The sequence below is a fragment of the Acaromyces ingoldii genome (genome assembly GCF_003144295.1).
Source record: "Acaromyces ingoldii strain MCA 4198 unplaced genomic scaffold FA10scaffold_1, whole genome shotgun sequence".
In the NCBI taxonomy this organism is placed as follows: domain Eukaryota; kingdom Fungi; phylum Basidiomycota; class Exobasidiomycetes; order Exobasidiales; family Cryptobasidiaceae; genus Acaromyces; species Acaromyces ingoldii.
The window spans coordinates 4,097,243-4,123,078 of NW_020290247.1; the positions used below are offsets into that span (position 1 = coordinate 4,097,243).

At 58.2% G+C, this 25,836-nt stretch overlaps 11 protein-coding genes across 11 annotated transcripts; 7 read left to right on the top strand and 4 right to left on the bottom strand.

Annotated features, from left to right (window-relative positions):
- Window positions 1-8: 8 nt before the first annotated feature.
- On the bottom strand, window positions 9-2,358 carry FA10DRAFT_274263 (Nop domain-containing protein). Its single transcript, XM_025523212.1, has 3 exons — window positions 2,208-2,358; window positions 1,868-2,140; window positions 9-1,807 (listed from the first exon to the last, which is right to left on the bottom strand). Exons 1-3 carry the CDS (start codon window positions 2,233-2,235, stop codon window positions 321-323), a joined length of 1,788 nt encoding a protein of 595 aa, XP_025381461.1. The 5' UTR covers window positions 2,236-2,358; the 3' UTR covers window positions 9-320.
- A 140-nt stretch (window positions 2,359-2,498) lies between these two features.
- FA10DRAFT_264819 (hypothetical protein) lies at window positions 2,499-3,787 on the top strand. The gene is made up of 5 exons (XM_025520805.1): window positions 2,499-2,602; window positions 2,695-2,801; window positions 2,873-3,024; window positions 3,094-3,222; window positions 3,300-3,787. Exons 1-5 carry the CDS (start codon window positions 2,564-2,566, stop codon window positions 3,506-3,508), a joined length of 636 nt encoding a protein of 211 aa, XP_025381462.1. The 5' UTR covers window positions 2,499-2,563; the 3' UTR covers window positions 3,509-3,787.
- FA10DRAFT_226399 (hypothetical protein) lies at window positions 3,659-5,369 on the bottom strand (the record flags this gene model as incomplete). The annotated part of the gene is made up of 4 exons (XM_025518689.1): window positions 3,659-4,013; window positions 4,083-4,510; window positions 4,567-5,177; window positions 5,246-5,369. The coding sequence occupies 4 exons, from the start codon at window positions 5,367-5,369 to the stop codon at window positions 3,659-3,661; spliced, it is 1,518 nt and encodes a 505-aa protein (XP_025381463.1).
- An 815-nt stretch (window positions 5,370-6,184) lies between these two features.
- FA10DRAFT_264820 (hypothetical protein) lies at window positions 6,185-8,928 on the top strand. Its single transcript, XM_025520806.1, has 2 exons — window positions 6,185-8,355; window positions 8,420-8,928. Exons 1-2 carry the CDS (start codon window positions 6,314-6,316, stop codon window positions 8,811-8,813), a joined length of 2,436 nt encoding a protein of 811 aa, XP_025381464.1. The 5' UTR covers window positions 6,185-6,313; the 3' UTR covers window positions 8,814-8,928.
- Window positions 8,879-10,885, bottom strand: FA10DRAFT_264821 (S-adenosyl-L-methionine-dependent methyltransferase). The gene has a single exon (XM_025520807.1). The coding sequence runs from the start codon at window positions 10,841-10,843 to the stop codon at window positions 8,951-8,953; it is 1,893 nt and encodes a 630-aa protein (XP_025381465.1). The 5' UTR covers window positions 10,844-10,885; the 3' UTR covers window positions 8,879-8,950.
- Window positions 10,886-11,001: 116 nt separating this feature from the next.
- Window positions 11,002-12,410, top strand: FA10DRAFT_299565 (hypothetical protein). Its single transcript, XM_025524738.1, has 2 exons — window positions 11,002-11,984; window positions 12,048-12,410. Exons 1-2 carry the CDS (start codon window positions 11,088-11,090, stop codon window positions 12,348-12,350), a joined length of 1,200 nt encoding a protein of 399 aa, XP_025381466.1. The 5' UTR covers window positions 11,002-11,087; the 3' UTR covers window positions 12,351-12,410.
- A 131-nt stretch (window positions 12,411-12,541) lies between these two features.
- FA10DRAFT_299566 (kinesin-domain-containing protein) lies at window positions 12,542-16,449 on the top strand. Its single transcript, XM_025524739.1, has 4 exons — window positions 12,542-12,787; window positions 12,851-13,266; window positions 13,336-15,877; window positions 15,943-16,449. Exons 1-4 carry the CDS (start codon window positions 12,760-12,762, stop codon window positions 16,242-16,244), a joined length of 3,288 nt encoding a protein of 1,095 aa, XP_025381467.1. The 5' UTR covers window positions 12,542-12,759; the 3' UTR covers window positions 16,245-16,449.
- Window positions 16,310-17,839, bottom strand: FA10DRAFT_264824 (GroES-like protein). The gene has a single exon (XM_025520808.1). It carries the CDS (start codon window positions 17,551-17,553, stop codon window positions 16,468-16,470), a length of 1,086 nt encoding a protein of 361 aa, XP_025381468.1. The 5' UTR covers window positions 17,554-17,839; the 3' UTR covers window positions 16,310-16,467.
- On the top strand, window positions 17,764-19,488 carry FA10DRAFT_44646 (ClpP/crotonase). Its single transcript, XM_025525493.1, has 5 exons — window positions 17,764-18,188; window positions 18,273-18,467; window positions 18,552-18,668; window positions 18,747-19,088; window positions 19,172-19,488. The coding sequence occupies exons 1-5, from the start codon at window positions 17,961-17,963 to the stop codon at window positions 19,229-19,231; spliced, it is 942 nt and encodes a 313-aa protein (XP_025381469.1). The 5' UTR covers window positions 17,764-17,960; the 3' UTR covers window positions 19,232-19,488.
- Window positions 19,489-19,744: 256 nt separating this feature from the next.
- Window positions 19,745-24,059, top strand: FA10DRAFT_283865 (hypothetical protein; the record flags this gene model as incomplete). The annotated part of the gene is made up of 2 exons (XM_025523876.1): window positions 19,745-20,194; window positions 20,298-24,059. 2 exons carry the CDS (start codon window positions 19,745-19,747, stop codon window positions 24,057-24,059), a joined length of 4,212 nt encoding a protein of 1,403 aa, XP_025381470.1.
- Window positions 24,060-24,246: 187 nt separating this feature from the next.
- Window positions 24,247-25,763, top strand: FA10DRAFT_264827 (C-4 methylsterol oxidase). Its single transcript, XM_025520809.1, has 4 exons — window positions 24,247-24,930; window positions 24,992-25,020; window positions 25,094-25,372; window positions 25,461-25,763. Exons 1-4 carry the CDS (start codon window positions 24,334-24,336, stop codon window positions 25,687-25,689), a joined length of 1,134 nt encoding a protein of 377 aa, XP_025381471.1. The 5' UTR covers window positions 24,247-24,333; the 3' UTR covers window positions 25,690-25,763.
- Window positions 25,764-25,836: the final 73 nt, after the last annotated feature.

Below are 25,836 nucleotides of genomic sequence, written 5' to 3' on the forward strand. Positions count from 1 at the left end.
ATTGTTCTCTGTTTGAGTGAGGGAAGACATCGTATGCAACATTAATGCCCAGGACCGATCTCGATGACAGTCCTCTCTTCACAGGTTCATCTCTTCATGCTTTCACGTTTGGAGGGCTCTCGCGGCCTTTCAAGGCTTCACTCGGGTCCAATAGGCAAGGTGGCAAATCTGCGTTGTGCGAAACGTGATGATGATTGAGGAAAAGAAGATGAGAAGGCAAAGGAAAGAGAGCTCAGAAGATAAAGGGGGTGACGTTTGCTTAGTCAATATCGTACAAGAGAGGCTGAGAACACCAAGAAAGGAGTCGGGGAGTGAGACGATCAGTCCGAAGACTTCTTCTTCTTCTTTTTCGGCTTCTCGCCATCGCCGTTGACCGTCGTTGCCACACTGACGTCGCCTGCTCCGGCCTCGTCTTCAGCCCCTCTCTTCTTGTCTTTCTTCGCCTTCTTCTCTTCCTTTCTCCTCTCCTTGTCCGTCATTGTCGACACAGTGCTCTCATCCCCGACCGTGACGTCGCCCGCCGTGACGTCTCCGTCCGTCCCCGACGCGCTCTTCCGCGCCTTCTTTGCTGCCTTCCTCTCTTCCTTTGACATGCCGCTCTCTGCCTCCTTTTGGGCCCGCTTCAGCGCCTTCTTTTCGTCCTTGGTCAGCTCCTTGCCGGACTTTGTCGTTGCGGCATCCACATCCTTTCCATCAACGTCCATCGTCGAGGATGTGACCTCGACCTGAGCCGATTGCGGCGCATCGGCAGCCGTGTTGTACGACCGCCCGCCAGGCTGCATCTGGAAGGGCTGTTGCTTGTAGCCAGAGTCACGTCCTCGCGCCGCACGCAGGCCGGCCACGTCCGAGCCGTGCTCGAGGGTCCGCAACCTCGCCTCCAGCTTCGCACGCGCATCCAGACCGATGGTTGCGGCGCCCATGTCTGACTTGCTATCGGCGTCGGCCAGCGCGTCAAGCCTCGAAGATAGGGCAGCCTTGGTAGCGACCATTCGAGCCATCTTTCCTCGGAGCTTTGGTGGCGCAGAGCCGACGAGGGAGGAGTGGAAGATGAGACCGTACTTGGGCGTATCGTGCTTGGTCTTGAGCGCGCGGAAGAGAGCCTTCTCGGCACCGAGGATCTGCACAGTCGAGGCTGGGTGTTTGGCCAGGTTCATGATGGAGCCGGCATGGCTGATCAGCCTAGCGCCGACAAGCTCGCCGACAAGAGCAGTGAGGTTGGGCGCAATAGCGGCCATCCTGTTTTGCAGGTAGCTGTAGAGTTGAGCCCGGTAGGCAGTAATCGAGATGACCTGGTCGCAGAGGCTCCAGATGTGCTCGATATCCGTGTCGCTGATCTCCGTTCCCATGGAAATCTCTGCTGCCGCCTTGAGCGTTTCTTCGATTTCCTCAGGCAAGATCTCGCTGAAGTCTGTCGTTTGCGCATTTGTTCGGAAACCCATGGCACGGATGACCTTGGCGTAGGCGAGGTTGTCGCTGATGATCTTGCCCATCTCAGGGAAATGCCATCCGTACCACTCCTTGACTCGCATGGCGTAGATGTTGATCTCCTTGTCGAGATCGTCGAGGAGGCCGATGGCCTGCACGACCATCGTGTCAACCTTGTCAGGGCTGAACTTGAGCTTGTATCGCGACAAGCTGTGCGAAAGACCCAAGCTCATTGTGTTCAGGTCTCGCGGGTCCAGACTCCCTTCCTGGCTTGCGCCCGACGAGAGGAGCGAAGCCAGATGGGTTCGGATACCACGGTAAAGGTCCAACACCGAGGAGTCCGACAGAACTTGGATGCCAAGCTTCTTGGAGATTGATCCACCTGTGCCCACCGAGTCAGCATGTTACTTCACGAATCATTTGGGTCTGAGGAATAGCGCACCAAGCTTTGGATCAACGACAACGAGCTCCTCATTCTTTGCGCTCTTCTTGTCCTTTCCGCTGATTTCCTGTGTCAAAAAGTTCTTGAGGTTCTTGCTCATCTTTCCTTCGGAAAGCGATGTAGCATCCTCGACAGCTTCTGCCGTCGAAGAGAAACGGTGGATGGCCGAGAGCTTGAGTAGGTTGTTGGCCGATTCGGCAGTGTCGAACTCCTTCCAGAGCGAAGGCGACTCGACCTTGCCCTTGTCGGCCATCTTGAAGAGGCAGAAGCCCACTGAGAGAAACAAACAGCCGAGGTCAGATGTGCCAGTCTCGATGAGCGGCTTGGTTCTGGCACTTACCGGCCGTCTCGAAGAGAACGAGAACCATGGTCGCAGATATACTCTAAGAGGCTTCCTATAGATCTTGGTCCTCTTTCGTATGGTGCCGTGTCGTTACAGGCCAGCGAATCTGCTGCGTCGGGCCCTTGGCTGTTGCTGGTGACGGCTGCCTCACTTCAGAAGAAAGAAAAAGGACGAGAGTCGAAGCAAATTTTGAGAGAATCATCACGTGTCACCCTCAAAGCCACGTGACTGAAAAGAGGCCTCGAATCCGAGGTTCAAGAGGTGCAGGCGTCTTTCTCAAGAGGAGACAAGGTTCCACCAAGCAACAACCTTACCGTTCTATCCTCAGCAAAGGAAGCAATTTCGTCGTAACCATGGCTGATACCGAGAAGGAGCAGGTCGCTTCGACTGCCGTGAGTGGCTATTCGTTCCGAGAGCAAGAAGATAGTAGTTTCTGTTCCGTTGACTAACAAGTGCTTTCCACCCTCCCTTTCTCTCTATCAAGGGCGAGGGCGAGGCTGAGAACGACCCCCACTTTGAGCCCGTCATCAAGCTCGAGCAGCAGATTGAGACCAAGACGCACGAAGAGGATGAGAGCGTTCTTTTTAAAATGTTCGTCTTCGTTTGAAGTGCCTTTGCCACTGCTGTTTCTACAGGTACTTACTCAATTGTAACTTGCACAGGCGCGCCAAGCTCTTCCGATTTGACAAGGAGTCAAAGGAGTGGAAGGAGCGCGGAACGGGAGATGTCCGATTGTTGGAGCACAAGAAGAGCGGAAAGGTCAGGCTCGTCATGAGGCGCGACAAGACGCTCAAGGTCTGTGCGAACCACTATGGTATGTTCACCTCCCTGTTCCCTTCGTTTCCCTTGTCTGCATCTTGCTAAAATACTCTTCGTGCTCCAGTCACGTCGGACATGAAGCTGGCACCGAACGTCGGTTCGGACCGTTCGTGGGTCTACAACGTGGCGGCCGACGTCGCTGATGGGGAGCCCACGGCCGAGACGCTTGCGATCCGATTTGCCAACTCGGACAGTGAGTTTACCACTATTATCAACCTAGTTTCACCCTTTGCTTAACGGATATCTCTCTTGCACGTTCTCGCTGAACAGACGCCGAAGAGTTCAAGAAGTCGTTCGAGTCAGCTCAAGAAAAGAACGCGAAAGCTTCTGGCGGCGCCCCTGCCGAGAGCGACGCCCCACCTGCCGCAGGAGGTGTCACTGAGGAGGGAGAGAAGGAGGCCGCCAAGAGCGAAGAGAAGAAGGAGGCCGCCAAGGACGAGGAGAAGAAGGATGAGCCCACGGAAGAGAAGAAGGAGTGATGATGTCGCCAATCTCCTCGTCCACCAATACCGTATCTGTCGAAATTTACACTCCTAGAAGCAGACCGAGGAAGGGGACGTTTACTTGCTGTGACTGAAAACAATTGGGATGGAATATCTACATTGGTATGCTGCTCGCCAGGATGCAATCTAGATCCGTACAAGATCGACTCTGGCCCTCTCATAAATCTCATGGCCAATGGGTGCTTCTGCCTCGTCGCTATTTTCCTCGAGATCTCTAAGACGGTCCTTCTTCATCGGAGCAATGTCGAAGCGTGCATAGCTTCCCTTGCCTCTTGACTGAGGAGCGGTGGCTTCGCCGGATCCCCGAGCGAGGGGTCCCGGGTTGACGCAAACAGTACCGTCCACGATGCGTGCAAAGGGCGTGAGGACAGAGGGGACAAGGAGAATGTCTGGCGTGACAGTCTTGAATTGAGCCAGAGACGAGTGCGTCACGTCGAGAGGCAGCTGAGACGCGGCCGAAGCTGGGAAGACAGGGTAAAAGCTGATGGGAGTCGTGAGTTCAGCGATTCCTCCTTTCCTTTCAAATCTTCTTTCGGCATCAAACACTTACCTTCGTTGACCAAGGAGTACCCGCACGCTTCTGGCAATGGCGTCACTTGTCTCGCTGGCAGGTTTCACCGTCACACTTGGGTCCTGGCCGACGTCGACAACAACCTCTTCGGCGCGTACATCGCGGAGAACGTCTGCAGTCGTGGCGCCGAAGACGACTTCATTGATGGAGAAGAGGCAAGGGTTGGGCAGGCATTTGACTCGCTTGTGAAGCCCGAGGACGTTCTTCTCAAGCATCGGCTGGGGCCAGGCGATGTGCGAATGAATCACGTCCTTCGTCGATGGCAACAGAATGGCAGTTGTCCTGGTCGAAGCTTCGCAAAGAACATTGAGCCGACGCGAAATGTGCTGCTGAAAGATCTCTGCAGGCATTTGTTGCAACGTAGGGCTGCTCAGAGAGGCATGTGATGCTGGCAGAAAAGGGCCGAGCTGACATTCATCAAGTCAGTATAAGCTGCCTGCACGCATGACGCGAGGCGACTCACCAAAAGGATCACGTCTGGCTTTTGCCTCTCGACGTCATCCATGAGGCGGTGCCAAGGCGTGAAGTCGAGGTCGTCGTCATTAGTGTAGGGGCCTGACGTGACAGTCACCTTGAGGTTGTCGCCGTCTAGTCTCGCAGGCGAGTATTGATTCTGAATCAGTTCGGATGCACGGGTGGCAGCTTGGGGCAGCGGAGGTGGCAGAAGGATCTCTTCCGCGACAAAGCCATCTCCGCCGCCGTTTCGGCCGCGAAAAGCGCAAATCATACCAGGTACGAGGCCCAACTTGTTGCCCGAGCCGGCGGCGTGAACGAGCTTCTTGTTGCCATCTTGGATCCCGCGAAGCGTGACGGACTGGGTGAACCGCAGCGGTGTTCTGCTGCCCGAACCGATAGTCTTGCTCGCCTCGATGATGATCCCGTCCTTGAGTCTGGCTTCTCGCACTTGCTTTGACTCCTGCCCCTGTCCGTCGGGCTTGGTCAAGGCAGGACAGATGCGTCCTACCACGTAGACAGTCTCCTGCGAGACGACACTAGGGTCGGCAACGTCATCGAGGGAGAGGCCGTATGTCTCGAGGAGGACCTGGGTGAGGACTTCGATTGCTTCGTCGAGGGCTGTGAGAGGAAATATGCGTAAGGACACAAGCAAAAGAGGCCACTAAAGGACGTGATCGCATGCTCACCATGACCTTTCATTCCCGGCCTCTCGAACATATACCGGTAGCTCCACGCTCTTGGGTCCGTGCCGACGGCCAATGCAACCCTGCTGGTGTTTTTGGCAGGCTTGACGTCTGCCTCGCCGTCCATGTCCATGTCTTGAAGGGGAGAAGAGCTATAGGTCGAGGTCAGGTGGGGGTTGAGAGTCTCCATGATCGTCGCTGGACCGCCCTCGCTGGCCAGTGGGGAGCGCGTGCTTGGAGAGGGCATGTCGATGCTCCGGTTCGGCGTCGGCGTTGACGTCGATGAGGATGAAGATTGGAGCGAGGAACGGGCAAATGCTCCTCGCGGTGCAGGCGTTGCCGGCGTCCTGGGTCCGATACCCAGACTGGAACACCAAGGACCAGTATTAGCAAGACTGAAGAACGATGCTCCCGATAAGGCACGGAAACCCACAGAGACCCCAGACCACTCCTCTGCTTCACTGCGCTAACGGGCGTCGCTGCGTCCTTGGGCTTGATCTTTGCCTCCCATTCGCGCTGCAGGTCCTTCTTGAGCTGTTCTACGAGTTCCGACGACAAGACAGCCTGTTGGCCATCTGGGCGCTTCTCAGAGAGGAGCATGGCCTCGACCTTGTAGTAGATATCGGCGGCGGTGATCTGAGAGCCATAGATGCGCAAGAGTGACACGAGCTGGGGCAGGAGCGGCGAGGTGCGCGACAGGAGCGTCGGTGGGAAAGCGGCGAGCAACGCCGAGCTCAGGTTCTCGTTGCCAGCCCCTGCGCCCGACATTGCGGGCGTCGTAGAGAAGGAAGAGCCGCCCACAGGTCTCGAGGGCGTAATGGGCATCGGCATGATGGAGAGAGAGAGAATAGTGATCGGTCGCTGTAGGAATGGGTGCATTTGGAGCTGCACTTTTGAAGTTGTAGGCGCGTGCCGCGTCGCGTCACACGAGACCAACACGAAGGACAAAAATCAGGCCCAGAGAGAGCCGGGCTCGACTTTACCAAGACGCCATCAGTTTCGAGAAGCCAAGGGCGTTGAGCGACAACTTTGCTCGATCTATTGAAAAGACAAAGAGCGGAAGCTACGACGATGGCGCAGGTGGCTGCTCTTGCCCCAGGAGCGTCTCCCACCAAACCTGGACAGGCAAGACGGTCGACGACTGTTGCGAACTGGCACCATGACGATGCCATCGGCCTTGTGACGGCGTCGGATGGCCAGCAGGAGCTCGTGGGCCACTCTTCCGTCGCGCTCCTAGTCGGTCGGTGCAAGGCAGGCGAGGAGACGAGCCAGACGCAGGATGACCTTCCCTCGATGACGGGCCTCGGCTCGCTGCCCCACCAGCGCGTCTCGCTCCCCAACACGGCGCGTCACGTCTCGAGGAACCACGCCGTCTTCTTCTTTTTGCCCTTTGCCCCGACCAGGACAGACGATGGCAAGTCGGGGTCCTGGGTCGTGAAAATCATCGGGCAGAATGGATTGATCATCGATGGGAAGCGGAGACGAGGCGGGCAGGTGATTCGCATCAAGTCGGGGGAAACAGAGGTTGATTTCTTTGGCACAAAGTGCCGCTTTGTCGGGCGAGGAAAGCAGCCGCAAAGGACAAAGGTTGGCAGCTCCAGCAGCAGTGCCTCCTCAATCGCCGAGGTGGACAAGGAGAATCTGTCGAAGGTCGACGAAGCTGTGCCGATGAAGAAGGTTGCGTCTCAAGAGTCTAGGCCGACGCTGGGCACAGCAACCCGAGCAAACGTCACCACAACACCGTTTGCGCGTGCCCCATTGGGCGAAGTATCGACCAACGCACCTGTTGAGGACGGTCTTGGTGCCGAGTCGCAAGTCGACGCCAAGCTTGTGCTGCACGCGTCGCGCTCGCCTTCTCCTCCCCCCAAGACGCATGTCGAGCGCCGCTTCGTGGCGAGAACGGAGAAGCGACCGCTTGGAGCGCCTCCCAGCCCGCCGACGTCCTCTCCCGCACCCTTTGAGACGCAGAGCTCGTCGCCAGTCCACCCTTCGAGTAGCACCGCCTTCAGAAAGCCTTCGCGGTTGGTGCGAGGGGGGAAGGGCAGTGACGAAGACGAGGATGACGATGACGACGAGGGCGGCGCTTCTTCTCCTTCACCTTCGTCACCCACCCTCGACCGACGTGCGGCGCGCATGCATCGCAGACCAAGCGCCGAAGAGGCCAGCCAAGCTCTCGCTGTGGTCAGGATCGAGCAGATGGGAGGGGACGATGACGCCGTCGATCTTGATGACGACGAAGAGCGCGACGAGGACGTCGACGAGGACGACAAGGGAGAAGACGAGGACGGTAGCGAAGACGAAGAGAGCTCCGAGGAGGACAACATGACTCCGAGCCCGTCGCCCAAGAAGAAGAAGGCGGCCAGGCCACCGGGCACGGGACTCAAGGTCAAACTCAAGAGGGTGCAGTTCGCAGCTCGTCCGACGTCGCGACCAACCAGCAGAGCATCTACGCCTCGTTCTCGCACACCATCACAGCAGCAGCAGCAGGACGGCACCGAAAAGACGCTGACGGCGCTGTCGATGACGCCCTTGGCTCCGCTTCAGACTCACATCCGCACCCTTGTGAGCACCCTCGCCCAGACCTATGACCTCGAAGGCCTGCTTGCGGGTGCCATCGTCTTCCATCGCACCGCAACGATCTCAGCCACTGAGGCTGTCCGCTCCGTCTTGAGCAGCACTCCCGGCCTGCTCCGGGGCGAGGTGGGCACCGAGGGTCGACACTTGGAACATCTCAAGATTCTCTCGCCTGGCTCAGCTTTGCAAGGATGGCAGCTGCCCAACGACGCTGACTGGCACAGCGTCATGAAAGGGGAACAGATCCCTGGCGCTCCAACTGGTGATCAACCTGGTGCCAATGCGCTCCCCTCGAAAGAGGAGCGAGAGCGGGTGCTGGAGCTCTACCAGCGGAAAGCGTGGCGAGAACGGCTGGAAGAGGTGCTGCAGACGCGAGACTGCTTTGGAATCATCCAGCGGGCCGGCAAAGATGCGAGCGGCAACCCGCTCGAGTGCTGGTACTACTACGATCGTGATAATGACGAGGACAAGGAGCGGGCAAAGAATTTGGGCGCTTTTGCGAAGCCCATTCGGGGCGCCCTCAAGACGCACAAGCCCATGTGAGTAGTTGCTTTTGTCGATGTAAGGGAGGCTGAAGACTGACTGAAGATGGAAACGAAACAGCTTCTGGAAAAAGTCGGCTTATGGACACGAGGCCGTGGAGTCGGGCAGCACGGGCGCCCTCTCGCAGGCTGAGCAGCTGCAGCAGCTGCAGCCTAAGGTCCCCCTGTTTGAACCGGCGCCCGCGGCAACGGAGTCGCAGTGGGGATCCTCGGGCAATGTCCTCGACTCCTTTGTCTCTGCCAGTGGTGCCAAGCGAGAGTGGCAGGACGACGAGCAAAAGGCTGTCAGGCCCAGACCCACGCCCGGCGCCACTGCCGCTGCCGCCGTCTGGGACGAAACGCAGGTGCAGGAGGATGAAAAGACGTGGGACCGCTTTGGCGACATGGACTATGGAGCTGGTCCGTCTTCTTCTGCGTCGTCAAGACCCAAGGCGAACAAGCGCAGGAAGCGATAGGAAACCCTTCGTCGATACTTCATCTTTGTCTTATTCTCTTCCACCCCGTTGCTGTTTGTCCCTCTTGACTAGTTTGCACAAATAATATTGGAATAGGACTCTTCTCTGATGGTGATGGCAAGGATGGAATGATGTTCTTATCGGACAGCAAAGAGCTGCACCGTCATTGCCTCTACCTTTTTCTTTGCATCGCTTCCTTCACTGGCCTCCTCTCGGACGGCATAGTGGATCTCGACGTCGAGTTCGCGCGAGTTGTCCACGCTCGGCGTCGACCGCAGCGTCCCGACGATTCGCGCGCCCGGTTTGGCGAGAATCGGCTCCTTGAGGACAAAGAGCGTCTGCTTCCAGTGCGTCGCCAAGCCCTGCGGGCCCGTCGTGAAGCTGACCGTCTCGCCGGCCTTGTCCTCCTGCGAGTCGGAAGCGCGTGCGACGATTGCGTCGCGCTGCAGGTCCGTCAGGCCACGCACTTCGGCCTCGCCTGGGCAGCGCACCTCGACGGGCGGCAGCCCTTCGAGCTCCTGTCCGCCCTTCATGTCGCCCTGCTGGCCCGGTGGCGGGTGTGGGCAGCCATCGGTGGTGAACCAGGTGTCGAACCAGCTCGCAAACGCCTGGATCTCGACGGCCTTGCCGGCCTCTGCACCGGCGGCCGACGAGTGAACCTCGAGGATAAAGGGCGCCTCAAAGCGGGGCTGCTGCGTCCGCATCGTGTGGTGCGCGAGGTCGAGCAACGTCGACGTCGAGGTGGCAATCTCATTGGGCTGCAGACACTCCGTCCACGCTTCGTCGGCCAGGCCCTTGCGCATGCCCGCCAGCTCAAATCCGTAGACGTTGTCCCAGAACGTCATGCGTTCCTTGATAATGTCGCACGCGGAGACGGCAGACAGGATCATGCGGGTGTGCGACGGCGCCAGGACGCCGTCCTTTGCCAGGTAGGCGTCTCGCGCGTAGAGGACAGACGGCAGCATGGACTCGTACAGGAGAAAGTAGCCCATCCACTCCGACACGATGAGGTCGACCTTTCCTCTGTGCTCGGCCAGCTCCGCGTCCAGCTCCTCGATCTTGCCCTGGTGCACCTTGATGATGCCCTGCATGCCGTTGCGCTCCACGTTCTCCCGTGCTCGCTTGGCCACATCGGAAGCGTCAATGGCAATGACCTGGCGGGCACCGGCCCGCGCAGCAAACAGGCTGAGGATGCCGCTTCCACAGCCGACGTCCATCACCGTCTTGCCACGAATCAGATGGGCATTTGCCGGCGAGAGGAGGAACTTGGCATAGGACAGCGTACGGACCTTGTCCGCGATCATCGTCTGGTGGATCTCGTGCGACGCATACGAGGTGAAATAGTGGCTGTCGTCGTCCCGCTTTGCTTTCGGGGCCTCTGATTCAGCTCCACGCGCCGAAGAGGAGGAGGAGGAGTGCTGCTCGGCGATGTGATGGTCCATGTGCAGGGATTCAGCGTACTTTTGCCGCAAGTCCTCAAAGGCCAGTCGAGCAGCCTGGAGCTCCGATTGGAGTTCGGCGATTTGCGACTGCTCCTCTGTCTGTCCCTCTCCCCCCAGTTCCACGTCGAGGTCATCAAAGTCGATCTGCAGGAGGCCGTCGTTCTCGAACCCTGGCACCGGCTTAAGCTCCTCGTCGTCGTTGAGGTACTTTTCGTCGCCCTTGAGTCCGCTAATGTGGTCTGGCTTGACGCTCCCTGCATGTCTTCGGAGGTAATTGAGGAGCCGAATGACCTGTAGAGGATCTAATCGAAGCCTCCTGACCACAGTCACAAAATCGCACCCTCGCCCCTTGGCGTCCTCGAGCGCCTCCCTCGCCGTGCCAAACGACCTCAGTGCTCCATCGTCGTCTGCGAAGAGCGCATGAAAGGCAGTGCGCGTGCGCGCCGCCGACGAAAAACCCCCTTCGCCCTGCCCAGCGCCGTGCACGTCGACTCCGCCCTCCTCGTCGACCCAGTCCGCCCAGTCCTGGTCGTCTGCGGCGTCAAAAGAGGAGGCGTGCGAGCCAGAGTCGGAGCCAGAGTCTGCCATGCTTGTCGATTCCCCCGTGCGCAACAAGGCTGGAAGAACTTGCGCGCCCAAATTTCCTCTCCAAAAAAAAAAATTGGCCTTGTCCCCCTTCCACACGCACACGTGTTCCGTTTCCCGAGCTGAGTGTCTAAAGCAGACATCTTCCTGAAATGGCGCGAGTGAGGGGGGGCAACCATCAGCTGGTGATCTGAGCGACGCATGGGCAGGCAGCGATAGCGAGAGTACCAACTCTTCAGCCACAGCCATGGGCGTCACTGCGGCAGCTCACTTGCCACACGTAACGTCTTCCTCCTACCCGTCGCTCCAGGCGCATCTCCAGGCAGCGCACCAGGCCGTGCGCGTCTCATCGTGGTCCCTCTCCATCCGCCTTCTGCGCTCGACGCTCGACGATGACAAGTCCCGACGCGGGCAAGTCGAAGGAGAGGGGGAGAATGGTGCGAGTCAGACACCAGAGCAGGGAGCTGCGAGACGGACGAAGCTCATGTATCAAGTCACCATCAGCGACTTTCCCAACGACGTCTTTGTTCTCGTCGAGGATCCCGAGAGGCCTACGAGGGCAACCTTGCTCAACGAGGCCAGATCAAGTCATGCCGGGCTATTGGCGAAGAACGGAGGCGTAGGGCTGAACACGGAGATCCCAAATGCTCCGGTTGTAGGCGAAGATGGCAAAGCAGAGGTGAAGGACGAGGCAGCAACAGCAGCAGTCAAGGCAGCGCCAGAAGCCGAAAATGGAGCGAGTGGAGAGATTGTCGTCGTCGGGGATCAGCCAAGCGATGTCGAGATGTCAGATGCTCCAGTGCAAGGCATGTCGAAGGAAGAGAATGGCACTGCGACGGAGCCCACACCAACAACACGCTTCACGCTCTTTGCTGCCGCCTCGTCTTTTCCTATGCTGCTCACCAGCCTCAACCTACCTCCGGCCCTTGGCGCACCGTCGCTCGGCGATGGCGTCTCTTCGACGTCTCCGAGTGCTGGTCCCGGCGCCTGGATGCAGCGTGGAGCGGCCCTGGTCGTGGAAGGCGCAACATGGGAGCTTCCCTCCATGGAAGGCAGCTTGGCGTCCGAGAACAGGGGCGAGTGGAAGATTCGTTTGGGCCTCGTCATGCATGGTGGGACCAGGAGCGCAGGTGCCCTTCTAGAGGTGTGTCTTTGCGTCCAATCCAACTTCTTATCATCATCCATGAGCTGACTTTGAGTATATCAGGCAGAGTACCTTCCTCTGAATGCGCTTCCCCCGACTTCGCCGCTTCTGACTTCTCAGTTGCGCAGCATCTTCCCGGCCTACCTCCTTGCGCCGACAAACTCTGCTGGCGTGGTCCCCTCTGATACGCTGTCTGCGACGCAGCCCTCGGCCGATCTGTGGAGCGAGGTAGTGGTGCCACCGGAGGGCGAGGCGCAAGAGCTGCCAAACAGCCAGCGAAAGGATCCGGGGTGGATCGGCACAGAGAGGGGGAGGAGACTAGCATTCATGTACATTAACTTGCTCCGAGCGCAGGGCATCATCTGAGCCATACCTCTGTTACCGTCATCAGTGTGATTATCATCAATAACATCATTGTCGTCATCGTCATCGTCATTTTCACCAGTGATCATGATCCGTGACGGTGCTCTCGAATCAGACTGGGTGGGGCACGTGTCAAAACGCGCGCTCCAAAATTGCGCCCGGGCCCGTGTTTGTTTGAATGTCCACCTCCGCTTGGTCGGTTTGTGTCACGGACGACTTTCCTTTTCCAGACTGGACTGGACCAGCTTTGGCGACTGCGACCAAGACTGGCGCACGACTGGACGACTGGACAGCGCGAGAGCCAGGGAGAAGCATCGAGGAGCAACGCTGATGACGCTGAGCTTTCATATCTAGAGCCGCAAGTTGAACCGAACCTCTCTTTGCCTTTACGAAAGAGTCGCCGCAAGCCACCATGGCCGAGGCTTCCATCGAGGTGGCTGGTGAGTTTGCCATGCGACACGACAGAGATGTGTATGTTTCATAATCACTGACTTGCACGGCAGTCCGCATCCGGCCCTTCAGCCCCAAGGAGGCTGCGATGCTGGCGCCGCAGGACAACCAGCTGCCCTTTCTGGGCGACGGCGGCCTCGGCGCGGCCCCTACGGCACGAATGGCTGTCACAAACGGCAGCAACGGCCGTGCACCCTCGCTGAGGACCAACTTTCTCCGCCCAATCATCTCGCCCGTCGACGACAAGGTGCTCATCTTTGACCCGCCGGACAACAACCCACTCAGCAAGCTGTATGCCACGGCCTCGGGTGGCTATGGCACGGGGGCAAAGAAGCCAAAGGACGTGCGCTATGCGTTTGACAAGGTCTTTGACGACACGTGTGGCCAGGAGATGGTGTTTGAGAACACGACGAAGCCGCTGCTCGACGGCATTCTCAACGGCTTCAATGCCAGCGTCTTTGCCTACGGAGTGAGTGGTAGCTGCAGGCAGCGAGCCAGTCGGACGAGATAGACTGACTTGACTGACACGCATACAAAGGCTACCGGCTGTGGAAAGACGCATACAATCAGTGGCACTCAGGAAGATCCTGGCGTCATCTTCCTCACGATGAAGGAGCTCTACCGGCGCATCGAGGACTCGCGCGAGGAGAGCGAGGTCCACGTCCGGCTCTCGTACCTCGAGATCTACAACGAGATGATCAGAGACCTCCTCAGTCCGCAGCCAACACCGCCAGGCCAGGGCCTGCTTCTGCGCGAGGATGCCGTCAACAAGATCAGCGTGGTCGGCATCACCGAGCACGTGCCCGCCAGCCCCGAGGAGGTGCTGGAGATGATCCAGGAAGGCAACCTGCGCCGGACGATGAGCCCGACCGAGGCGAACGCCGTCAGCTCGCGCAGCCACGCCGTGCTCCAGATCAACGTCACCCAGCGGCCTCGGACAGCCGACACGATCATGGAGACGACGAGCGCCTCGCTCAACATCATCGACCTCGCCGGCTCCGAGCGCGCCTCGGCGACGCGCAACAACGGCCAGCGCATGAAGGAGGGCGCCAACATCAACAAGAGCCTCCTCGCGCTGGGCAACTGCATCAATGCCCTCTGCCAGTCGGGGGGCCAAAAGGGCCGCCACATTCCCTACCGCAACAGCAAGCTCACCCGGCTCCTCAAGTTCTCCCTCGGCGGCAACTGCAAGACGGTCATGATTGTCTGTGTCAGCCCGTCGAGCGCCCACTACGACGAGACGCACAACACGCTCAAGTACGCCAACCAGGCCAAGAACATCCGCACAAAGGTGTCCAAGAACCTGCTCAATGTCGACCGCCACGTTGGCCAGTATGTCCAGGTGATCCAGGAGCTGCGCCAGGAGATTGCCGAGCTCAAGGCAAATGCAGGCAATGCCATCGAGACGGCTGCCGAGCGACGGAGAAAGGCAGATGTGGCAAAGGAGGTCGAAGAGGTCAAGGCCAAGATGCAGCAGAGCACCGCAAATGTCAAGAAGGTCGTCGAGGAGAAGGCGCACTTTGAGGCGCAGCTCCTGGCAGCCCAGATCCGGCTTGCGCCGTTGCGAGAGAGGATGGAGCAGCTCGACGCCGAGATTGCTGGCTACAAGGCGCACTCGCACGACGTTCCCAGCGATCTGGAGAGCGAGCGAGACATCGTGGCGGGCCTGGCCGCGCCAGACGAGGCCATCGTTGCCGATCAGAACCTGCTCCGTGGCGCATCGAGCCTGGACAGCAGCATACAGATGCAGCACGGCATCATCATGGCCGCTTCCAGGAACGCCAAGCTCGACGACGCAGCAGCGGAGACGATCAGGAACCTGGGACAGGCCATGGTGGCCGACGTCGAGACGCAGCGAGCCAAGATGAAGTTCGAGGCGATGCAGGCCGCTTACGGTGCCGTCGCAGGTCGGACCAGAGACCTGGTCGGCCTGGCTGCGAGGTCCACTGTGACGTTGAAAGAAGCAGCTGGCGAGCTCACGTACAAGGTCGGCGCTGGTAATGCGTCTACAGACGAGCTCGACACGCTCTCCAAGCATCTGCTTGCTGCTGCACACGCCAATGACGGTGTCTTCAACAGCATCGCAGGACGTTCCACCAAGCAAGCGCCGAGTGACGCCCAGCGCAGGAAGTTTGCGGCTGCACCACGCAGTTCCCGTGCCTCACTCACGCCTGCCAATGCAGCGATGCCCTCCCATGGTGGCCGGGTCAAGAGGAGCTCCATCGTACCTGCCGCCGCACAGATGGCACCGTCCTCTGCGTCGGGCCTCGTGAGCAGCCGCCTGCAGCACCTCGTGGCCAGTCCACGAAGGCCGAGATCGAGCAGTGTGGCGGGCCGCGGTCGCACCAGCCTGCTGGCAAGCCAGGGCGGGCGCAAGTCGACAGTAGTAGCACCTCGCAGTCGCGGCAGCCTGTCGCGAGAGGATGCCGTCCCAGCCATGCCGCCGGCCGCGGCGAAAAAGAGCTTCCGGTGGGCCGACGAAGCGGGCGAAGGATCCTTGGAGGGCCGGAGAAGCGCCTCGCCCCGTCGGATGTCTTCTTCGTCGTCGTCAACATCGTCGTCGCACCCCTGGTCGTCGTCATCGGCCTCTTCTTCGCTCTCGTCGTCTACTGCTGCGGGCCCGATGCGGAGGACGTCGGGCGCGTCTGCGCCTCGCTTTGCTCAGCCTACATCCTCTTCCGCCGCTCGTGTCTCTGCCAAGCGCGTGGCAGCCATCAGCGCCGAGGGGGATGCCTCGGGCGAGACGAGCTCGGGTGCCGAGTGGGAGGACGTTGGCGATCGCGCGGCGGGCGGCGCCAGCAAGAAGAGCAAAAGCTCCATCTTTGACCGCAACTTTTTGACGAAGCGCACCTCTTCCTCGCTGGCAGCGGGCGCCGAGCCTTCGTCGCTGTCGGACGACGGTGGCGATGACGAAGCCGTGTCCTCGTCGAGGGCGGCACGCGCGCCGCTCTCTGATCTTCTCACCAACCGGGACGGCGACGCTCGCCTCGAGCGAGACGCGAGCTCCTCGCCTCCCGTCAGCTTTCGATCCACCAGTGGTGGAAGCCTCCGTGCGAGCCCTTACAACCGCCGTCGAAGCCGTGAGTTGCTCTAGAACTTCTTCCCTTTCCCTTTTAAACATGCACTGACACGCTTGCCTGGCTAGACCTCCCGCCTGCAGCACCCTCCTCGTGGAAGCCAGGCCACCGACTAGCCTCGTCTCAGCAGCAGCGCTCGTCGCCGAGCCCGACGGAAGACACAGCAGGATCATCGGCCGCGCGGGTGGCCTCTGGTCCCCCCTCGTTTGTTGCCTCCCGGCTCAGCAGGACGAGCGCAGGCAGCAGCCCGCCGAAGAAGGCCCCGGGCGACGACTCCACCGCCTCCAGCACCAGCACCGTCTCTGCCAACCGGCGGAGCCTCTCAACGACGACTACGAACACGGCTGCGACGAACTCTGCCTGGCGCTGACCTTTCGTGTTCTCCGCTAGTATCCCTCTCCCGTTTTGTGTATCCTCGCCTCTTTTTCATATCTGTACACTACTCATCTTACATTCACTGACCAGCCTCGCCCTTCACCGCTTCTACTCTACCACAGCCATCATGGACACTTCTCTACTATCTCTTCTCTCTTAGATGACTTCTAGATGACAATGATGAAAAACAGACGATGAGCATTAAGACGGCTTGATGACTACTCCTGGGGTCGCACGACGACTTTGACGCCGCTGACGCCCTTTTTGTTGAGGGCAAGGGCCTCGTTGATGGCCCCGAGTCCGCCCTCGACGACGTGGGGCTTGTTTGGCTTGAAGAGGCCCTTTGCGATCCATCCCTGCTCGCCCGAGAGGGCCTGCATGAACGGCGCCGCCAGCGGCCGAATCGCCGGGTAGGAGCCAATGCCATAGACGGGGAAGACGGCGACGTGGGGCTCCTGCGCCGCCGCCAGCGCCAGCGCCTCGTCCTTTTTGCCGAGAACCGAGACGAGCTTCTGGCTGTCTGCGTCCTGCGACGTCTTGTAGGCCGCCTGCAGCACCTTTACGCCAAACAGCTGCGTCTCGTCGTTGCTGATTGCGTCAAAGAGAAAGTGGAGGCGGTGGCCGCCGGCCAGGGCGGCGCTCGCGAGCTCCTCGGCCGAGGCGGTCGTCCGGTCGAGAACGTGGGTGGCGCCAAGGGACTTGAGATACTCGGCGTGCTTGGACGAAGCATTGGTGACAATCGTGTCGAAGCCAGAGAGGCGCGCGAGCTGGATCGCGTACTGGCCCACGCTCGAGGAGCCGCCGAGGATGATGATGGCCTTGCCACGCGCTGCGCTGTCGCCCCCAGCCTCCCAGGGACACGGCGCGATGGGCCGCCCGCAGTCGTCGTGGTAAAACGCAGTGACGACGGCCATACTCGCCAGGCTGATGCCCGCCGCCTCGTCGTCGGTGATGTTCGACGGCGTCTTGGCGACGAGATCGCCAGGCATGGTGCAGTACTGCTGGAACGTGGCCGACTCCTGCACGGCGATCCTTCCCTGGAAAAAGACGCGGTCGCCCTTGTTGAAGCCCTTGTAGGCGGGGCCCAGCGACACGACCTCGCCCGCAGCGTCGGAGCCGCAGATGACGGGGTACGAGGGCACAAAGACGTTCCAGTCGCGCATCTTCCAGTCGACGGGGTTGATGGCCGTCGACGTGATCTTGATGAGGACCTCGCCCTCCTTTGCCGCGTAGATGTCCCGCTCCTGGATCTCGTTGGTGCCAAACTCCTTGGGCAGCACAACGGCCTTTTGCTTCGTTGTCATCGTTGTTGTCATGGCGGATGGTGGGGTTCCAGTACTGATCGAAAGCTGGTGGTGGTGGTGGCAATGGCTAGCCAGACCCTCTTTCTTCCTTTTTTTTTCCCGCTAAATTCTTCCTCCCTACCTTCTCGTGTGCATGTGGAGGTGGCGCACTGACCTAGCTTTTCCCGGCCCGACGTCTCTCCAGACAGGTCCACATGGTTGAACTAATGCCTCGGACGACGGACCCAGAAAAGTAGCCGGACGCGACATTGCGAGGAAATGACCCCGCCTTTAATGCTCCTCCGCCGTCGCCAAGGCTCGAGCCGCTTGCTCGGCTTTCCCCACCCTCTCTCTGCCCCTCTTCACCCTACCCTACCCCTTTTCCCACTCCAGTCCATCATCTCTGCGGCTTCACACCAGCAGTAGCCATGCCGTCTACCTCGCAGCTGACGCTGCCCAGCGTGGGCGAGCACCTGATCCTCTCGCTCCCCGCTCCCAAGGTCCTGATGCTCAAGATGAACCGGCCAAAGGCACTCAACGCCATGTCATTCGACATGGAGCAGGACATGAGAAAGACGCTCGATTGGTTCGAGCAGACGCAGCAGCTCTGGGTCCTCGTCCTCACGGGCAACGGCCGTGGATTCTGTGCTGGCCAGGTGAGTAGCCTGTCGTCGTCGTCGTCGTGCGAGGCAGAGCAGGGCATCATTTGCTGAGCAGAGGTCCTTTCCCCCCTCGCTCAGGACTTGAGGAGTTTCATGGAGGCGGCAGATCGCGACGATGATGTCGAGGAAGAGGCAGGGGGTGACAAGACGCTGTCGGCGCAGCTCAAGAGGATCAAGAGTGGTGGGTTCGGTAGCATCAGCACGAGACGCTGCTCCAAGCCCATCATTGCCGCCGTTGATGGCGTCGCAATGGGCGGTGGTACCGAGCTTGTAGTGAGTGCACACTACGTGTCATTTGCGCGACCGAGCTGAGTGAAATGCTGCCCCACTCACCTGCTGCTCTTCTCCTCCTACTAGCTCAACTGTGATCTCGTCCTGGCTACATCACGCTCTCTCTTCGGCCTGCCTGAGGTGGCCCGGGGCGTCGTGGCAGCCATGGGAGGCATTCCTCGCATCCCTCAAATTGCTGGTCATGTGAGTACTGCCATTGGCGTCATTTTGAGGGAGCACTGCAACTGATACTCGTGTGTACACGCTTCACTCTACACACAGCAACGTGCCGCCGAGATGCTGCTCGTGGGCGAGCACATGAGCGCACAGACTGCTTATGAGCGCTTTGGCTTTGTCAATGCCGTCGTCAATGTGGACAAGTCCGAGTCAATCGAGTCAGGTCAAGCGATAATTGAGGCCGAGGCACTCCGATGGGCAGCCAAGATTGTGAAAAACAGCCCCGATGCCGTCATGGTCACAAAGGAGGGGCTCAACCTCGCTCGAGACGCGGGCAAAGAGCCTCACGGTATCGACGAGGCCGCGATAAAGAGCTTTGATGGCGAGCGGAGCAAGGCGCTCTACGACGGCGATAACATCAGAGAGGGTATCACGGCATTCTTTGAGGTACGTTCCAGCCCGTGCCCCTCTCTCCCTTTCTTCGTTTCATCCGAAACACCTGTACTGATGGGGCCCCTATCTCTGTCCAGAAACGGAAACCGGAATGGTCCGACCCGCCCGTGTTTTCTCGCACAGCCTCGAAGCTGTAAAACGCTCACCGTGCAACATAAATAAATAGTGATGTCACCTGCGCCTTCTAAGCCCCATCTGGCTCTTTAGCCAAATCAAGCTGTTGCATTTGTGCCAGATTATGGCAGGCAGGAGCACCACGACGCCTCTTCGCCACACGGAGCGTGTACGCGTAGCACGCCCCGGGCACAGTGGGCCGCGTGCCTAGCCGGGGCGTCACTCCTTATCGCCCTTCCCTTCAGCCGATTCGAAGCCCCAATGCGCATGCCTTTAGTCCTATAAGGCACTTCAGAGTGGATTGACTCTCTCTCTCTCCTAGTTCACCCTCAACCCCCCAACTAGCAGCTCTTTTCATCTTGCCTCTCATCCCTCTGACGACGAGCCTGTTGCTTTCGTCTCGTCTCGTCTCGTCTCGTCTCTTCTCTGTCTCTTCACTTGTCGTCTCTCCCTGGCTGGCTGGCCCGGCAGGGGACGAGACTGTGACACCAACTGAATCTGCTCCAGCATCAGCCATTGTCCTCGACGCCTTCAAAATGAAGCCGTTGGGACTCGTCGGCGTCATTAATGCACTGGCCCATATTCTCATTTCGACCAGCACAGTCGTCGCGCTTCCCCTTTCACGCCCAGATGACATCGTGGGCGGACTGTCGGAGGAGCAAGTGACGAGTCGTTGCCATGGCCATGACCAGCATCAGCGTGTCTTCAACGTGCTTCTGTACCAGCGCGAGCCATGTGTCGGCGACGCTCCACCCACGTACGAGACTCCTCGCCCGCTTGTCCTTCTCTTCGACCGGACAGCCTCGGAGGACGAGGCGCTTGAGCATGAGAGTTCGCCTGCCAATACCTCGGACGGCGAAGTAGTAGAGCGTCGTTTCGTCAAGCCAATTGGGCGGTTTCTCAAGAATCTTTCGTTTGAGGATCGCTTGGGGCTCGGCGGGGCCATCGCAGGGTTACTTACCTTCTATCCGTATGCCATTGCATCCGTACGTAGCCATCGACCTTTCTTTGTGTCTGTGGGAGGACAAGGGAGAATTTGGTGCTGATAAACTTTTTACTCGTTTTTTTCTTCTTTCTCTTTCGCAACAGACGATCTCGACTGCACAGACGCTGGACCAAATGCGAGCGAAAAAGAAGGAAAGAGAGGAACTCGCCCGCCTTGAAGCTGCTGCTGCTGCTCGCGCCAGTGCTGCGGCCGCGTCAAGTCCACCGACTAACGTGCCTTCCCAACCCGAGCCTCAAGAAGTCCACGGTCATCATCATGAACATCTGGAGTCTCACAATAACAGCAAAGACGCGGCAAAGCAGAAGCCTGCGCCAACTGGCAAGCCACCGGTACCACCCAACGGCAAAAATGCCGGACCCCAGCCGGCTGCCAAAGTAGGTGCATCATTGCCGGCTGCTTCTCCGAATGGAGCTACGGTCACAACCTCCGCGCCATCTCCAGCCATTACTAAGGGCAAGCGAGAACCGCAAAGCATCGACTTGTCCTTTCCTCTCCTTCTCCGGAGCCCCAACTTTGACCTGAAAATCGAGCCTTGGAACGGCGACGGAAGAGCAGCGGCGGCAAAGACCGCCAGATCCGACCCTCTGCAGAAGCGCAGCCCTATGCCTGTCAACGCGCCGGCACAAATGCAGGCCTTTAAGCGGTTGATTGCCATTTCCGGTCTCGTTGTCGGCATTTCTTACCTTCCCAATGCCGGCATGACGCTCTTTAACACCGTCCAGGCGATGCCCGACCCTGAGCATGAACGAGTCAAGGCTAGGCTGGCCGTGCTCAGAGCCCAGGAGGAGAAGGCAAAGGCCGATGCTCAAAGCCAAGCCAAGGCAAAGGTCGATGCTCAGAGCCAAAGCAAGGCAAAGAGAGAAATGCCTGTGGTTGAAGACGAGGGTCGCTTGATTGCCGTCCTTGTGCCCTGGTCTCTTCAGAACGACGGAGCACTTCTCGATACTACGGGAGGCGACTTTGTGTTCGACGACGACGACGACGACACCACACGACGTCTGATTAAGGAGTATCTGCCTTATGGAGATGAGGTCGGAGAAGATTTCCTGAAGCACATAGAAGCCGGCTATTACGTAAAGCAAAATCATCGAGGTGCACATATCGACGATGATGAAAGCGGCAAGCAATCCTCCTGTGAAGTCCGGATCTCACAAAGGAGCGAAGACCAAGCGCAGCAGCTTGAATACGATAAGAGGCAAATTCTACCCAATGGTAAAGTCCACCGCACTCACATTCGACCAGCACCGTTTGCAAAGGGCCTTGCCATCCTGTCCTTCGGCGGTGCTCTAGGATTCTTTGCCGACAAATTGGTCAAGCACCACATGTCTCACAGAGTGGCAGTGAAGGAGGCTATTATTGCCCAGGCAAGCGACAAGGAGCTTGCGAAGGATATCTACAAGACTGGTGTTCTCGAAAACAAAGGGGGTCTTATTGCTACTGTGGCAAAGCGTGGCCTCGACGATCCATCCTCATCCCACGACTTGATTGATTGGAGCTCGGAGGAGGGAACAGGAAGTTCAGGAGAGGCTGAGACATCGAGCACGAAACGGAATGACGTCAAGCCACCAAAGGAGGATCTGAAGACAATTGTCACCGCCGCCGAATCAAAAGAGTTGAAGTACTTTAAGCCCAAGAGTAAGCTTACAAAGACAAGCGCGGCTGCTCTACTCAACTTGGGCGTCCTCTCTGGCCTTGTCGTACATCGTTGGCTGACTCGCGACGACGACATCAATAAGAAATTGCTTCCCCTCGTCGACGCGCATCTTCTCCACCATCCTGTACCCATTCCAGCACCTATGTCAACAGCGCAATCCGTTAAAGGTGTCCAGCCGATCACCGTCAAGGCTAGGTCCCTTACGCTGGATGACATGCCATTTCAACACTCGCAGGGGCAGGATGCGATGTTGAAAGACGTTCTTGAATACCTCGACAATATTTCGCCGGCGCTGGGCAGTACCTCTATGAAATCTTACGCCATCCTCTATCCCGCTACACAAGAGTACGGTGATCATGGTGACCCTGAGGAAGTCTGCCGAGGAGAAAGGACGACCGCTCCTCTTGGAGGAAGCAAAACCATGGAAGACCGAGCAATGTTGATGAACGACCAGCAAGGTGGTGAAGTCTCAGAGAGGACCGACCAGAACACATTGCGCGGACGGCCTACAGCCATGACGCTGAGCAAGGTCATGCACCCTCTCTCAGAGCGCAATCCGACTCAATCAATCGTCCAAGGTACCCTTTTGAAGCGTGGACTTCCGCTGGACGGAGATAGGGACGAGATTCGACTGCAGAAAAGGGCAAAAGGTAACATTCGTGGTGCGGCAAAAATGGTCAGCAATGGATTTGGTAGGATTGGTGCGGGAGTTGGAAAGGTGATTAACAAGCTCGTCGACGCTTTGAACGATAAGAAGGCTCAGGCCCTTCTCACCGCTTCGTTCCTCTACCCCGCCGGCGTCGAGGTGAAAAATGCTATCTGGAAGCCTGGCACAGAGGCTGCACCTGAGACAGCTCAGCCCACGTCTCCGACTCCGCATTCTCCCCCTATTCCTCCTTCAACGACCCCGACGCCTCAGAAGACGGCGCCGGCAGTTTATAAGAAGACAGGAAAGACGAGAACAAACAAGGTCACGCCCCTACCAGCGACAGAAGCTGAAACAGAACATACGCCTCTTCTTCCAGTGATGGACGTGAAAAATGCAAGAGACAAGGAAGGTAAAGACCCGGCCATGGTCAAGCGGGCTCGCATAAGTGGAAGTAGCTTAAAGGGGCTGAAAAAGATGGGAAATCTCGTCGGCAAAGGCTTAGGTGTTCTCGGGAAAGGTTTCGGCAAAGGTCAAAGCAAAGTGGTCGATACGCTCAATCACCCCGGGATGCAGGCAGCTACGACATTAACAATGTTTTTACCACTCGCAGGTCAAATTGGCAACTCGAAGCAACCTCCCAACCCGGCTAAGAGAAGCATCGATGTCCCCTTTGGGCTTATGCCTTCAGCAGATCGGGACCTGCAAACTTCCGCAAAGGAGTCTTCGCTTACCAAGAGGTCCAGCACCTACCCAGATGATGGCCAGGAGAATAAGCCTTTGCTGCTTCCAGTCAACCCTTACAGCGCGGAGCAAAGCGGAAAAGTGCTCGTCTCCCCTTCAGAGGACAGCGCAAGATTCTTCACAGCGCCGCATGAACCTCGTCTGGAGAAACGGGCAGAGATCAAGGGCGCCGTGACCGCTAATGTGGCCGCTTCGGCCTCACTCACCAAAACGACCGACAGAATTACAGGCAGCAGCGCGAGCACGACCGACCCTGCACCGCCAAACCCCGCCTCAGAACAGCAGCAGGAGCCGCAGGGCATTGCCTTGACGCTCAACCCCAAGGACGTAAAGCCAGGCGGGGGGAAACCAAAGGCGAAGATCAGTTTCAAGACGTCGCCCAACAACCTCTTCTTCTCTGCAGAGACTGTCATGAAGCGACGCGGTATTCCTTCGGTCACGGTGCTTTCGCCATTGTCCACAACATCGATGAGGATGGTTCGGCGAAAGAGGCAGGCAGGGCGTAAGGACTGCGAGAAGGACGAAACTTTCTTACTCGACAATGAGAAACCACTAACATTCGTCAAGAGGGAGCCTGCTAACGGCCACAGTAAAGTCAACTACAGTTCTACAAAAGACGGGCAAGTCGAATTCCACGGCCAGGCTGATTTTCTTGGTCAGAAAGAGGACAAAGCGAGCTTACCGCAGAATGTCGAGGTGAAGTACCACAAGGATCCAGCTGGCGAGGCGGTCACAACAGTCACGTTGCGCACCAAAGGCCCTAATTCGGCCGCTTCAGCTTCTGCGACTAGCACCCATTAGTCTCAACACTCTCTTTCTCTCTCTTGTACCGCTGATATATTCTCTTCTCTTTCATGGTGATGATTTGAAACGCGCTGTGTCTCGTTAGTCGCCCAGCCTGTTGAAATGTTTGAAAGAGGAAAATAAGCTCGTGTTGAAAAAATAATACCGAGGTACCGGAGAGAGCCTCGCTTTCTTTGCGGGGACTCGGGTGCCTGACTACTGGACCACTGTGTTGAACATAACTTCCATCGTCCCTCACCACTAAGCTGGCCTGCCCATCGGGATGGCAACGATGACTGCTACCACTACTGCCACGGCCACTTCCACTGTTCCAGACGTGAAGCCGCTTCAGTCCAAGAAAAAATCGACCTCTTCGCGACCGTTTACCGCGGCTGCGCCACCTCCAGTCGATCTTGAAGGGAAGACCGTGCCGTTCAGCCAACGCTGGGGCTTTTCCTCGCATGTCTTTACAAACGATCTGATTCGCTCGTCTGTCTTTGACGCCGTCGTCATTGGCTCCTTCGTTGCCTTCAATGCTTCTCCATACGCCATCAAGACATACGCCTACCTCGAAGAGAACTTTACGCCGTTCCAAATCAACGCCTATGGCACCTTTGCCATTACAACGCTGCTCTACTGGGCTTTTGCCGGCCTCTTTGCGTTTGTGGACCTGACGGGGCGGCCGAGATTCCTGTTCAAATACAAGGTCCAGCCGTTTGCACGAGTGGACGCCAGGGACTATGCCAAGATCGCTCAGGTGGTCATCAAGAACCAGCTCGTGGTTGTCTTGCCCCTCATCCTGGCCAAGGGCAAGATCTTCCCGTCCGCCATCAGCCCAAGCAAGCTGCAGGGGCCTTGGGAGACCTTGGGGCATATCTTTTTCAATGTCGTGAGTTTCCGAGCAACGACTGGGTAGGCTACGGACCTTGGCTGATTCGCAATCCCTACAGCTCTGCACTGAAGTTGGTTTCTACTTCATGTGAGCTTCTGAACGGCTTTCTCCTTCCGTACCCATCGTGCAGCGCTGACCACCAAGTCCCCCTCTATTACAGCCACAAGACCTTCCATTCGCCTGCGCTGTACGCAACCTACCACAAGCAGCACCACACGCTCACGGCGCCCGTCGGCCTGGGCGCGACATACTGCGGCGTCGCCGAACATCTCTTCAGCAACCTCTTGCCCAACGCCATTGGCACGACGATCCTGCAGCCCCACTGGTCCGTTGCCCTCTTTACCTTTTGCTACCTCGAGATCGGCACCATCTGCGCGCACAGCGGCTACAACTTCCCATACATGCACACGAGTCTGCGGCATGACTGGCACCATTTCAGGTCAGTCTTCGTCTCGCCCGCTCTCCCTCCTTCTCTCAAAAGAAAACGCTGACACGGATTCTGGGCTCTCTCTCTTCTTTCTTTTAAGCTTCAACGAGAACTTTGGACCGACCGGCCTGCTGGACATCTTGTTTGGGACTGGGAAGAGGTACGACCAGGCTCTGGCCGACGGGATGAAGCGCAACGGAGGAGACTTGGACAAGGCAAGGGAGGACCTCCTTGCTCGTCTGGCGGTGTGGGAGGCGAGCACGGAAAAGAACGATGTGGTTGAGGAAAGTTTGGATGAGGAGGATGTAAAGAAGGCTCTCCTGGAGTAGATTCAGCTCAGCAAGTAAACTGGCATGGACAAGCAAGTCACTGCAATAGGAGCGAAATCCAATGATGTCAGCTATGAGTCTTGCAAGGGGGAAGATTCTCCGTCTTGAGTAAAGAGCAGCTTCAGCAGACAGTCTGCAGTCACAAGT

What these genes read in the sequence shown, in the direction of transcription:
- FA10DRAFT_44646 (XM_025525493.1), top strand. Translation starts at nt 17,961, where the DNA reads ATGCCGTCTACCTCGCAGCTGACGCTGCCCAGCGTGGGCGAGCACCTG. An exon ending in GTGGATTCTGTGCTGGCCAG is followed by an intron (nt 18,189 to 18,272) that starts GTGAGTAGCCTG and finishes CCCCTCGCTCAG; the next exon opens with GACTTGAGGAGTTTCATGGA. An exon ending in GTATCACGGCATTCTTTGAG is followed by an intron (nt 19,089 to 19,171) that starts GTACGTTCCAGC and finishes ATCTCTGTCCAG; the next exon opens with AAACGGAAACCGGAATGGTC.
- FA10DRAFT_264820 (XM_025520806.1), top strand. Translation starts at nt 6,314, where the DNA reads ATGGCGCAGGTGGCTGCTCTTGCCCCAGGAGCGTCTCCCACCAAACCT. An exon ending in CTCAAGACGCACAAGCCCAT is followed by an intron (nt 8,356 to 8,419) that starts GTGAGTAGTTGC and finishes GAAACGAAACAG; the next exon opens with CTTCTGGAAAAAGTCGGCTT.
- FA10DRAFT_299566 (XM_025524739.1), top strand. Translation starts at nt 12,760, where the DNA reads ATGGCCGAGGCTTCCATCGAGGTGGCTG. An exon ending in GGCTTCCATCGAGGTGGCTG is followed by an intron (nt 12,788 to 12,850) that starts GTGAGTTTGCCA and finishes CTTGCACGGCAG; the next exon opens with TCCGCATCCGGCCCTTCAGC. An exon ending in CCAGCGTCTTTGCCTACGGA is followed by an intron (nt 13,267 to 13,335) that starts GTGAGTGGTAGC and finishes ACGCATACAAAG; the next exon opens with GCTACCGGCTGTGGAAAGAC.
- FA10DRAFT_264827 (XM_025520809.1), top strand. Translation starts at nt 24,334, where the DNA reads ATGACTGCTACCACTACTGCCACGGCCACTTCCACTGTTCCAGACGTG. An exon ending in GGCATATCTTTTTCAATGTC is followed by an intron (nt 24,931 to 24,991) that starts GTGAGTTTCCGA and finishes CAATCCCTACAG; the next exon opens with CTCTGCACTGAAGTTGGTTT. An exon ending in GAAGTTGGTTTCTACTTCAT is followed by an intron (nt 25,021 to 25,093) that starts GTGAGCTTCTGA and finishes CCTCTATTACAG; the next exon opens with CCACAAGACCTTCCATTCGC.
- FA10DRAFT_264821 (XM_025520807.1), bottom strand. Translation starts at nt 10,843, where the DNA reads ATGGCAGACTCTGGCTCCGACTCTGGCTCGCACGCCTCCTCTTTTGAC.
- FA10DRAFT_274263 (XM_025523212.1), bottom strand. Translation starts at nt 2,235, where the DNA reads ATGGTTCTCGTTCTCTTCGAGACGGCCG. An exon ending in CGTTCTCTTCGAGACGGCCG is followed by an intron (nt 2,141 to 2,207) that starts GTAAGTGCCAGA and finishes TGTTTCTCTCAG; the next exon opens with TGGGCTTCTGCCTCTTCAAG. An exon ending in TGTCGTTGATCCAAAGCTTG is followed by an intron (nt 1,808 to 1,867) that starts GTGCGCTATTCC and finishes CGGTGGGCACAG; the next exon opens with GTGGATCAATCTCCAAGAAG.
- FA10DRAFT_264819 (XM_025520805.1), top strand. Translation starts at nt 2,564, where the DNA reads ATGGCTGATACCGAGAAGGAGCAGGTCGCTTCGACTGCC. An exon ending in GAGAGCGTTCTTTTTAAAAT is followed by an intron (nt 2,802 to 2,872) that starts GTTCGTCTTCGT and finishes TAACTTGCACAG; the next exon opens with GCGCGCCAAGCTCTTCCGAT. An exon ending in GGTCTGTGCGAACCACTATG is followed by an intron (nt 3,025 to 3,093) that starts GTATGTTCACCT and finishes TTCGTGCTCCAG; the next exon opens with TCACGTCGGACATGAAGCTG.
- FA10DRAFT_299565 (XM_025524738.1), top strand. Translation starts at nt 11,088, where the DNA reads ATGGGCGTCACTGCGGCAGCTCACTTGCCACACGTAACGTCTTCCTCC. An exon ending in GCGCAGGTGCCCTTCTAGAG is followed by an intron (nt 11,985 to 12,047) that starts GTGTGTCTTTGC and finishes TGAGTATATCAG; the next exon opens with GCAGAGTACCTTCCTCTGAA.
- FA10DRAFT_264824 (XM_025520808.1), bottom strand. Translation starts at nt 17,553, where the DNA reads ATGACAACGAAGCAAAAGGCCGTTGTGCTGCCCAAGGAGTTTGGCACC.